Source organism: Solea senegalensis, linkage group LG19 (genome assembly GCF_019176455.1).
Source record: "Solea senegalensis isolate Sse05_10M linkage group LG19, IFAPA_SoseM_1, whole genome shotgun sequence".
Taxonomy (NCBI): Eukaryota; Metazoa; Chordata; class Actinopteri; order Pleuronectiformes; family Soleidae; genus Solea; species Solea senegalensis.
The window spans coordinates 13,414,157-13,426,508 of NC_058038.1; the positions used below are offsets into that span (position 1 = coordinate 13,414,157).

General features: G+C 41.4%; 1 protein-coding gene across 2 annotated transcripts in view; it reads left to right on the forward strand.

Annotated features, from left to right (window-relative positions):
- Nucleotides 1-202: 202 nt before the first annotated feature.
- prkar1b (protein kinase, cAMP-dependent, regulatory, type I, beta) overlaps nucleotides 203-12,352 on the forward strand; it is a 55,680-nt gene continuing 43,530 nt past the window's right edge. The window contains exons 1-2 of one of the 2 annotated variants that reach the window (XM_044051060.1): nucleotides 203-333; nucleotides 1,923-2,110. In XM_044051060.1, the coding sequence (XP_043906995.1) occupies nucleotides 1,937-2,110 (174 nt within the window). In that variant the 5' untranslated portion in view covers nucleotides 203-333; nucleotides 1,923-1,936. Of the gene's footprint in view, nucleotides 334-1,922; nucleotides 2,111-10,412; nucleotides 10,606-12,352 lie in introns of those variants that run through there. The other variant, XM_044051061.1, reaches the window with a different exon arrangement.

The following is a 12,352-nucleotide window of genomic DNA, read 5'->3' on the forward strand; positions in this document are numbered from 1 at the left end:
GACAGGCACCTTTAATATTTTATCACCAAGATTGACAGATTACAGACTACGACTATTGTAATTGTGATGTCATTCTTACCAGTCATAAACTAATGTTAAATAGGCTTGCCATATTCGCGGGCTCGTTACCCGCTGCAGTTCGGGAAGATGACAGATTGACGTCATCGGTACTGACGCAGAGCGAGCCGTGGTAGCGCAGCATCAGCGGCAGCAGCATCAGCAGCGGCAGCACCAGCAGCAGCAGCAGCAGCATCCCAGCTAATAAACGGTACCTATCCTCTCTCCCACCGAGGTGTTACCTCACTGAGCATCCTCCGAAACAAAAAAAGAACGGTAGGAGCACAGCGACCGCACCGTGTCATTATGAACTCTACATGGCGGTTTAACACCGTAACAGCGTCTTATTGCGTAGTTCAGTCGCAGTAATTCCACTTCGTTGCAGTTAGGTTGTCATTGTATAAGGTTAGCAAAGCTAGCTGGATTAGCTCTGCGCTGAATGCACAGGTTATAATCATTAGCCCCAACAGTTTACTTTACATGGTGTATAAACGTTATATATATGTGGGTGTATATGTACATATAAACCTACTTTACTGCTGCAGCCGCCACATGTCACAACCTTAAAGTGATAACCGTTATAGTGATGTTTTATTATGCTGTAGTAACCATTACCATCGCGATTTCCTATTGAGGAAGTGACACAGGTTAGTAGTTATCACAGTTAGCTGCAACCTGCTCTGCTTCCTGGCTCGTGTGCCATTATAAGCTACTGCTTTGTTATTCGATTGTACATCACTGATACTGTACAATCACAGCTGTTACACATTTAGTTGCCTCCAAATGTCACATTGTTGTAATTATGGAAGGCAAAAGGTGTGCAGGTAGATCATTATGGTAATATTATGGTGATGAATATTTATGCCACAGCTCGCTTTTTTTCTCCTTCCCTCATGTGAGTTAAAACTGTGTTTTCCATTGTGGATGATTTGATTTATTTTCTAGATATGATATGATTCTGGAAAGATTAAAAAAAAATTAAAAAACAAGCCAATTTATTACTGTTAAGCTTCAAATTCTGCTGATAATTTACAGAAGACCAGAGCATCCTATGCATTTGTTTTTGCATTCGAATGACACATGGATATTTACAGCATTATATTAGACTAAAGGTTGTTGTGTTTACTTGTGAGATGTAATGCATGAACAAACATTTTCAGGGTTGTGAATATAATGCAAAGATGCCTAACTTTGGCAGTTGTGAGGAAAACAAACAGATAGAGCCTCTTCTTAGTCCAATACTGAAATCTATGAACTTTGCCAAGCCCATCTGACACTGAGAACAAAATGAACAGTACAGTTTCACTTAAGGCACAATAAGAGCTGAAGAGATTACAAATGTAGAGAGAATATAAGAAAATAGAAATATACTATTGGACTAAGTTCTGTGTGCCAGCTCAGTCAGTGAGGATTTGACGCAACATAATATCAAAAATAACACAGCATTTCAGAGACATCCATTTTCCCATTTCATCTTGTCATAAATGTTTCTGCCAAATCATTTGGCTTGGAGAAGTTTTGAGGTAAGATGACGGTAACAAAAAGATGTGACGTGAGCATAGCGAGTCTCGCAAGAGGTTTCTCACCTGCAAAGTCTCATAAGAGTCTAAAGATGCAGCGAGGAAGTAGAAGCATAGCAGCATCATTAAATCGATTCATAACTTTAAAAACTATTTGCAGTGCGTTCAGATGGAAACAGCGAGTGCATTCCCTATGATAATGGTTTATCATAGGGATAACCACTCTCATGTCACTCTCATCATGTTTTCTGCTACATTTCCTGCTGCTATGTTCTTAACTCCATCTCTGTTCGGCTTTCCCTCCCCTCCTCTCACGGTCCACCCTGTTCTCTCCCATTGCCACAGAGATAAAAGATAAGATGGCCACCTCCTCCTCCACTCTGGAAGAAGATGAGAGTTTGAAGAGCTGTGAAATTTTTGTGCAGAAGCACAACATCCAGCAGATCCTCAAAGAGTGCATCGTGAACCTCTGCATCGCTAAGCCTGATCGTCCCATGAAGTTCCTGCGGGAGCATTTTGAAAAGCTGGAGAAGGTTGGTGATAACAGAGTTCTGTGTTTGGATGACTTTGGTCTCCGAGTTTGAATTTCTTTCTGTGGCTCTGTGCAAGTCCACCTTTTTATCTGGTGAGCTTGAAGTTGTTAGTTGTGTTATACTTTAAAACCTTTAGAGGTGATTTAAATGTCGTCGATATTTGTGTAAAGTACAAATTGATTGCTGTCTTTTTCTGTCTATGATCATTGATCAAGTACTATTTCTTTTCAGTTTTGTTTGCTGAAATAGTGTTTGTGATGCAACCAATGGGTTAGTAAATACATATACAGTGTGTTAGAATATACACGTCTCATCTCTTTACATCAACGTTACCAAGTTCATTCCTGTTCATTCCTCTTTGCCAATTTCTTTGGAGACGTACCATAGTTTAAAGAACAATTATTTTGAACATACAGTGTTGACATGGTTTTTCATGAGATGTTTGATCATTTGGAGGCTTGGGTTTGTGTGGCTGTTGAACCACTTTGCATTACTAAGACAGGTGGTCCTGCTATATTTTTTGACCCCAGTGATTCTTGTGTTTATTAATACAACACATTCACAGTCCCAAAATTCTAATGTACCTTCACTAGCATCACTTTAGAGCAGTTTACATGAAAACTGAACTTCATGACTTTATTTATTTCAGGACTCTTATGGTCTACATACGTTACATATATGCCTAAAGGGCAATTGAGTTCAAGTTGTCTCATGATTTAACCCCACAAGGATGTTCCTTTTCTAGTCTTTGATCAAGCTGAGGTACAGATGGGGTTTGCTCATGAGTGGATCACAAGGTTTATTTGCTTTAACAATGAGCTCTACTCTTCCAAAGGTAGATGAGGTGGAGCTGAAGGCTGTCGTTAGTCTGAGGAGAATTTAAGCCTGTAGATAAAAACCCACCAACAAGAGATGTGTTTGTGAAGATACCACAGATATACAAGGATCATGCTCATCATTCTGATGCCTTGAGGAGGGTCTCCAACCTTGCTGCAGTGCAGTGTGTGTATGTGTGATAGCATGTGAGCGTCAACTGATTTCATCTGTTTTTAGAATGACAAGTGATCTTTTCTACAATCTTTGTACGTTATATTTAATCATTGATTTATTTATTAAAGCAGCTGGCCATTTAATTATCACATTCTTGTTTGCAATAGTCATTTGTACCTGCTATAGAAGAACAAAGTTAGGTTGTGTCTGTGTCTGTGTGTGTGTGTGTGTGTGTGTGTGTGTGTGTGCCCTGCATGTGATTTTATTGTATAAGTATTTGTTTGCTGTCAGTTGTCCTCACAGAGTTCTGTTGTCAATAAAACCAGGCATTAAAATTGAACACAGCATTTATAGTAGAGCTGTTGCTTGTAGTGTGGACTGTGATGCTGCATAGTCAGAGCGGCAGCATGAATAATAATGGATGTGATGAAGCTCAGCAGAAGCAACACAGTAGTGAGTTGGAAGCAATCCATGGTGTAGTGGAATTCACATTCAGTGCACACATAACACACATGTATCTCATGTTTCCCTTGATGGAAACAAAATGCCAAGTGTGTTGTCATAAAAATGGGTTTGGATTTTTCATAATTTGCATTTGCTGGAGTGATCAAATGCACCAATATCTTTCTTGAGAAAGGGATATAAAAAGTTCATTTGTATTTGATTATTTATCACATAATGATTCGTGACCCGGTCAGAATGTTCTCCCCTTGTGTGTGTGTGTGTGTGTGTGTGTGGGGGGGTTCTCCAGGTTCTCTGGTTTCCTCCCACAGTCCAAAAACATGCAGATTTGGGAATTAGACAAATTGGACACTCTAAATTGACCCGTAGGTGTGAGTATGAGAGTGGATGGTTACCTATCGCCCTTTGTCAGTTGAGATTGGCACAGCACCCCCCTCGACCCATGTGGAGGATTAAGTGGAAGATTGATGGATAGATGGATATATATATACACAGTAGCTTGTACAGATAAATGGTAAAGCTAAGTATTGTGTCTCAAAATCTTTTATATTTTATAATCCAATTTCATCATATGTCAAGGTCTATCTTTTGTTATATGCTCTTAACAGTCTTTATTGCCTATTCCTTTGCGTGCTCCAAGCTTTAACCACATTGGTCGAGGCTAAAGGCAGATGTTAGATTGCATTTTGGATTTTAAAAAAGTAAAAGTAAAGTAGAAAAAAAATCTGTGTGTAAAATGGAAATACTATGGAATTGTCGTTTATCTCTGGAACTATTTGATGAGCCATCATTCAGCGATGCTATTGTAAATATTGTACAGTTTTATAGCAGTGTTGAATGATGATTATTAAATCACAAGAGCAGATGCCAAAAGTGCGAGGTATCATGTAACATTCACTTTTAGTTGCTTTCAATTCTCATGGCATTTATTTTGTGTGTATCCCAGCCATTGAAGTTGATCACACAACTTGAGTAGGACCCGACTTGACATGTGGAACAGTGCAGTTCAGCTCAGTTGCGAATTCTATACACCCTGATCTGGCTTGTGTTTCCACCACGAGGTGTGTGGGCCGGCGTGACACAGTGCAGCCCACCAATACATTCTATAAAGACGAAGAATGTAGCACAGTCAACAAATGGTAATAATGGAGAGCGTCCAGCATTTTGTGTACTTTCTACTTGCCATGTAGCTGTTTATCAGAAGCAGACAAGTTTTGTTTGAGAGAAGCTTGCAGGCTGCACAGAAACAACACAGCTGTTTTTTTTTTCCACCCTGTTGCCACATTGAAGTGATGATTGTCTATCAACCAGTCAACAGACTGCATTATGTCTAGCCCCGCCCCTTTAGGACCCGGCTCACTGTACTTGGTTGCTCCAAAACTGTCAGTGGCTGCGTAGTACCAAGTTGATGCTGACTTAAAGTGTGTCTTCTTTCAGACGTGGAAGGGTACATTTTGTCAGGCGACGCACGAGGGGGGTGTGGCAGAGCGGCGGTACAAGACGCTCTCGGGATTAGAACGGGTTGGCTTGGTTGAGACGGGGCTAGAATGTAGCATCTCAAGCTCCATTCACTCCATTCACTGTAGTGCGTATTCCTCACACCATTTGCAGTGAGTGGCTGTGTGTAAGCTGCTGTAACCTGCTCAGTCTTGCCGCTTGTGCTGCAGCCGCTATGCTACATGCACTACACTATCATCACCGCTGAGGCTTACATATAGTATTTAATCATACTTGTGCAAACACTTGTGGGCTCTGATTATAGTGTGCTCTCGGGGAGGTGGTAATGTTTTTGTTGTCACTACTCAAGCGTCTGCTGCAGCAAACATTGTCATTAGAAAAACAATAATCTCACTGCTTTCGTGATCACAAAGCTGCACGTTACATTTCTGTTTACATGACCAGAGATGTGAGTTTGATTATCCAGAGGAAATGAGGTGTATAAGTTGTTTTGCTTCGACAAACAAAATGTGCAAAAGCCAAGAGGACAGCCCCTGTCCTAGTGATGTTTTCATAATACATTTTTAGAATTGTTTGACTAGTCTGCGGTGCAGGAAGGACATTCATTTCGGTGTAATGCTTTTAATAAGTTATGCCTCGCGTGCCTCTGACTCACACCATGTCATCTTGTACAAGTACAACATAAATGCACGCACAAAATTACACTTTTCATAGTGTGTCATTATTGCCAAATGTGTTTCTGTCCGTGTAGATGTAAAATCCAGAATCATATGCATCTAACATGCATTTTGGAAGTGGTCTTGAACAAAATACTGTTGCATGGTGGTCTGTGACATAGCTGTATAAAATTCTCCAGGCCTGTAGTCTCTTTTGGCTCGTAGTTGCTCAGCATTATTCTGGTCAAGCTGCCCAGACTTTGTTTGTATTTTGAAGTCCACGGGCCATGTATGTTTTTGTAGTGTCCCAGTTATTTCAGGAGCTCAGAGTGCTCCTTTATTCCTGCACATGGAGCAATTTATTTCAACCATGTCCATTTAATCTGGATTTAGGACTGCAGATCTTATTTTCACAAATTGATCTTGTTATTCTTCAAGGTTAAATGTGAACGTCCGAGCTCCTAGCGCTAATGTAGGGATTTTGCATGTATGTTGCCCTTAATCCTACACACTGGACCTTTATCACTGTTCTGTTCTAAGTCTGTCTTCATAATTTTTAATGGACTTCACGCTCCAGGTTTGTTTGTGTTTCTCTCCCTCTTTCTCTCGCTCTCTTTTCGTCAGCACCGGTCACCCACTAGGAGCCGGTACCTAGGCAACAATATTGTTGAGGATTGTTAGACTGAAATATTTTCTGTTCATTTAATCCCTGTGTTCACAAAGTTTATTCTGTCTGTCATCTCACATGCTAAGGGTTTTCTTTCTGGTCAGCTCCAACCTCATTTCATAACCTGTACCTGAACCAATTTTTTCTGGCTCTGTGTTTCTCCATCACATGTTTTCACAACTCTTTGAACAATTTTAAACTGTTCTTTGTAGAGTCAGTCTGACGAGTGTGTTTTAATGTAATGTGTCACTAGCTGACATTGTAAAGCGCAAAATAACAGGTATCTCACTCCACACTCAGTTCTGTGTTTTATTCCAAAGATGCTGGATGGATAGCATTGGAATTGTAAGAATCAGTTTCAAAGAACGTATTGTTTTTTATCACTTTTCTGTCAAAGTAAAAAACATTAAATAAATCTGTACCAACATGACATTCTCTCAGTTTATAAAGTGGGCTGCATCGTCACAAGTGTCGGCTTTAGCTGACTGTCTGGCCCCAGTTATGAAAAATGTGACCAAAAAATTAGACCTAATTCCCGGATTCATTTAGTTGTGCTAGGTTATTACAGGAAAACCTACAACGTATGAGCTTGAGTCTAGCGGCTGTGTTTGAGTGAGGAATGTCTTCTGTAATATTAAATCAAGACTTAGCAACTGTTTCAAATGTGCTGTGATCTTTGGCATTCAGTTCCACATTAATTTCAGCTAACAGTTTACGGTTCATTCCTCATCTTGTTTGTACTGCGTCCCCGGGGGCTGATCCTCACTTGCCATGAACAGCTGTGGAAAGTTTTCATTTGCTGAGGTTTTGAAATGACTGAATCGTTTCATGGTCAAATCTGTGGTGGATTTTCCTGATAAAAATAATTCTTAAGCGTGTTAATATTCCCAGCAGAATTCCTAATAACTAAATTAGTGTAGTCAGGGTAGATTTGTCAGCAGAAAATATAAAAGAAGCAAATTTGTCTGCCTGGCTTGAGCAGTGGTGCTTAAATGAAAAAAGTATTTTATGATTTAGTGTTGTGCATGGTTATGTGTGTATTTTATTTGTCTATGGGTGTGATTGTGTGTGTTTTACACAGTATTCCTGTGTTCTTTACATTCACAGGGCTCTCTCGTGTGTCTCTCCTATATTTTTACAACATCACCTTTTGCCCTCTTGTCCCTCCTGTTTTCATCCCTCTTTTTTCCATAGCGCTCATATTCGTGTAAAGCTGTATTCCTTTTTTTTTTCTTCACACCCATGTTTCCATACTCCTGATTATTTCACTTCCTGTTTCCCGTCAACTCACATGTTTATGTTCCGTATGTTCTGTACATCTCTCCTTGTCGGTAATGAAAGTGAAGAAAACATTTGCATATCCAATCACTGGCTACCATTTGCATTTAGATGAAGTTTAATTGAGACTTAATTCTTTAAACACTAAAGTTTTATGTTTATTCGCATCCTATGGTCTTCTGTTTCTCCTGACGACTAAGTTATCGATCAAAGGGTTAATGCATTACTATTATCAATGAACCATATCATAATAAGATTGGTTTTCATAACAGCAGCAGAGTAACAGCACATTGGGTCAATCGTTCATATAGAAAAAACAAACGTAAGCCCTGCTGCATCAACACTGTTCGTGGAAGACCCTGTCATTTTGCATTACGAGAGACTTCCTCACTCACTCATCTCTCTATCAGTCAATCAGCCACTCTCTCCCCCTCCCCTGTAAGATGAGAAGCCTTTCTGTGCTGCTAGCCATTCAACTGTCACCAGGACCTATCATAACAAATCCTCCAGTTCCCTCAAAGGCTTCTGATTGACAATTTATTAGGAGGGCTTGATTGTTTGTTGAGTCTGCTGAGAGCATTTGGAAGAGATTTTGGTGTAGCTTTCTTTATTTTGTCCCAGTTTCCCTCTTGCCATGCTCTGACTAATAAGATCAATCTGTGTGTGTGTTAGTGTGCCAGCAGTTTAGCATCACAAATGCTTTGTCCAATGTTCTGTGGCACGAGTATAATTAGGATTTCCAGCATCTGTGCGCTCACTCATCACCAGCGTGCTGGGAGCAGGGTTTTCTGTCAAATCAGCCTGAGGTGCATGCAGTGACCCGGGCCTAAAACTCCTCCTGTCTGCCCCCTTTTTGGGCCCCTACAGGTGAATTGGACCCACAGCTCCTGTCTACATGGTGGTCCTTCTTTTGTGCACTCTCATCTGTCCATTATATACCTCTTTATTTCTCTAGCAGGTACATTTGAGGTGGTTACACACACACAAACAAACATACCCAGTGAAGAGATGTCATGTGGATTGCAAGATGAATTTAAACAATCCAATGTGAAGCAACCATAATGAGAGTGAACATTGTTCCGTCACCAGCAGGTCCATTGTGGTCCCGTAATGGTGTGGAACAAAGTGATGAGTAGGCTGTTAGTTCTTCTGGTGTATCTGCACTCTATGCATCATTACCTATATGTGTGTGTGTGTGCATTAAGGCTACCCGAGGTAACCACTTGGATGTTTCTCTTAACTTAATCTTAATTTCCTAACTGCGAGACTACTGATCATTTCTGATGGGCAGAATGTAATGTTGTTGGACTGAATAACATTAGTTAGTCACAGCTATCAGGATGACACGAGTGGATGTGTCATATCTGCTCGGTGCAACTTTGTTGAGGGACAAAACAAAACAGGAGCGACCAATTCTAATATGACTCATCCACCTTTAATGAGATGGAACATTAACAGAATTAACAGTGGTCTAATAAAAGTGATTTTATGCAGAGTGAGTATTCATGGGATTTAGTGCATGTCATGTTTTGTTTGAGTCTTTAGTTCTTGATGTAATCTCTTACGCACAGTTTCTGTGTCTGTAATGGAAAGGCCATGTTTTACGGAGCATCTGTGCCCTGCTTACACCCATGTCCTCGCTTCTCCTCTGCTGTTCTTTCTCTCTGGCACCTAGCCCCCAGTGATGACGCAGGGACAGCAGAGGAGAGGATGGAGAGAGAGCCTCTGACATAGTCAACAGAAGTGATTCTAAAACACAAGAAGTATTATGTAGTAGAATAGCTGCAAACATGGACTAAACAGAGAAATTTGCTTTGCTACTCTAGTTCGTGGAAATGTAAAATGGAATTCCTGCAAAATACTGTGTGCAAACACAGAAATAAAGGCTCTTCTGCTGATAACAACATATTTTAGCCATCCCCATCTTACTTTGAACCAATAAAGGCCCCTCTCTGTAAATAATTTACATACATTCATACTGTACATGTTGTCTGTATACTCATGTTGGGAACACAACTGCATGTTGTCCTCACTTAAAGGCTGACCCTATGACCCAAGAGTCATGGAGATCAGAAAGGACTGAGACACTGCATGGTACAGAACAGTGTCTGGTACAAACAGGGAGTGTGTGAGACAATGATTTATTCCTGTGCGAATGTTTGGAGCCACTCGCCGGTTCAGAACATGCAGATATGCCATTTGGTCAGAACAGAAGTCTAGTATTGACGCATGAGACGTTTTCCCTTGTGTGGAGTAAATCACTGTGTATGTGTTAGTCAGAGTCAGAGAGACAGAGAGACAGAGAGACAATTTGTCAACAGATGTCGGAACTGGTGTGTGTGCGTGTGTGTGCAAATGTATGTGTGCGAGCTTCGCACTCAGACTCCACCAACTATACAGGAGGTGCACAGTACCCAGTTGTCATAGTGACAGGGGAGGGAGAGGAGACCGCTCGTTGCGCCACCTGATTGTGAGTGTGTGTGTGAGAGAGAGAGGGAGAGAGAGAGAGAGGGAGAGTGAGAGAGAGAGAGAGAGAGAGGTGTTAGAAAGCAGAGACAGAGAGTTGCGCAGGAGAGATGGAGGGACAGGCTTTTTGCTGTGATCAGTGTTTTCATCAGTAGCCTTGTTGTTAAGCCGCTGTGTCGTGGTGATTGCAGATATTTTACCGATCGTGCTCTTGCACTCTCTCTCTCTCTCTCTCTCTCTCTCTCTTGAATTCTCTGCTTACTCGCACACATACATGCAAATCTCAGTGTTGCGTACGCACGCACGCACGCACACAGCTGCATGCTGTGTGTTGCTATCAGTGTGCTAGGCTGGCAAGATGCTGCTGCTGCTGCTGCTGCTGCTGCGGTGTGGCATGTGTGTCAGATGTGTATGAGGTTGGGATCCATGTGTGTTAATGCCCATGCACATTTTGACACACTCACACTCTGACTTGATGCCCACCTGGTGCCTCTGACCAGGGGCCCCTCCATGCCATGGTAAATACCTCAATACCTAACAAACTTAGCATGTAGTTAGCCCTTGAAGCTAGCCAATGTTTTGTTGCAGAGTAACAGTGTTTCTGCTAGTTTGTGAGTCTGACGTGTAGCCTGTGAGCAAAGAAAGACATAATGTTTACATTTGTGAGTGGAAGGGTTTTTGTTGCTTTACGGTCACTGTCTCTCGAGGATGCAGTGTGTTTACTGAATGCAGAGTTTGCCACCTAGATTAAGCTGGAGCTCTCTCCCCTGCAATCTGCCTATGCATTCGTTTGTAAGATTACGTGTGTGTGTGCTGTTCCGTGCTCTGCCTGCCTTCTTCTCCTCTTGGCTGTGTTCCCTGCAGAAGCAGTGACTCTGCGTAAGCAAGAAGTGACATGAGTATGTCCGCTTACGTCTGTGTGTTGTGTGTTTTTAAGACTTTTAAGAAAGACAGTGAACAACATAGCATCACAGTTACCTGAGGATGTAATGAGGAGAGAGACACAGAGGGGGGTGGGGACAATAACAGAGAGAGAAAGTTCATGAGGGAGAGAAAGCAGTGAGTGAAAGTGCAGGCTGACAACTGGCTGACGCTTTGTATATTACTGTCTTATTCCATTATTCTCAGTATGTTGTGAAACAGATGTTTAAGGGAGGATTTGTTTACTGGGTTGTGAGGTCTGGATTTGACATTTCTGTCCTTTTTCGGGTAATAAGTCAATTTACCGCATGTCCCCACCTGTCTCGCTCTGGCTTTCAGTGTTCCTGTGATCTTTTTGACCTCTCTGTCAGAGGTTGTTTCTCTTTCTCCAGCTTCAGTGTTTGTCATGCCTGTCTGCTCAAGACACTCAGTAATCACTCAGCTGCTCAAGGGTTCCCCTTTTCCATCCTCCGTTCTCCAGCCTCTTCTTGTATGTTTTTATGATAAAAATGGTGGGAATGTGATATACCACCCCCCAAAAAATACATGCAGAGGATATCCAAAAGTACTGCTTTAGCTCTTTGTGGCCAATATGTGCGTCAGTATGAGCAAGCAATACTATTACATGGGTGCTGTCCTTGTAAGGGCTGGGTCATTTCGCATCCACGGAGAGCTGCTTCTCATTTCCACGTGCATGTGCAAGCCAGCGGTTCTGTTCATAGTTAAACAAGGGTCCACATCAGTCTTAATTCCACCCACTTCCACTCAATCTTATATTTCACTCCAGTTTCTCACCACCACCACTGGAATGAACGTGAGATTGATTTGGAAGTCCTTGTATTCTTTGAGTGCCAGACTTTCTTTGTTGACCAAAACAATAGTGTGACCCGGCCATTTAATCAATACTCTTTTAATCAGTTCACAAAAGAATATGTTTTAGTTATATCGGTGTATTTACATTTTAGTTGCGTAATTGATCAATATTCTCTTGACAATACAGTGAATTTGAATATCATTCAATATTTTGTGTTCTTATCAGTCCAAGAAGAGTCCGCTCCATGTGCTCTCTTTGTTTCTTTCTGTCTCTTTGGTGTTGCTATACTGCATTGGGAGAGTGCCACTTCAGTCAGTGTGCAGTCCAAAGAGACATTTGCATAGTAGATTAATACAACAGGCAACAGTATGGCTTTTTCAACGTACTGAAAATGTGTTTTAGATATTGTCAGTGCATCAAAATGTGTTGTGAGGGAGACAAATACTGTTGCTGGCAACGGGGGGAAAACACGGGCCGAAGATATGCAACCATTATTATTAGTTGTACACATTTACTGTGCTGTAGTTACT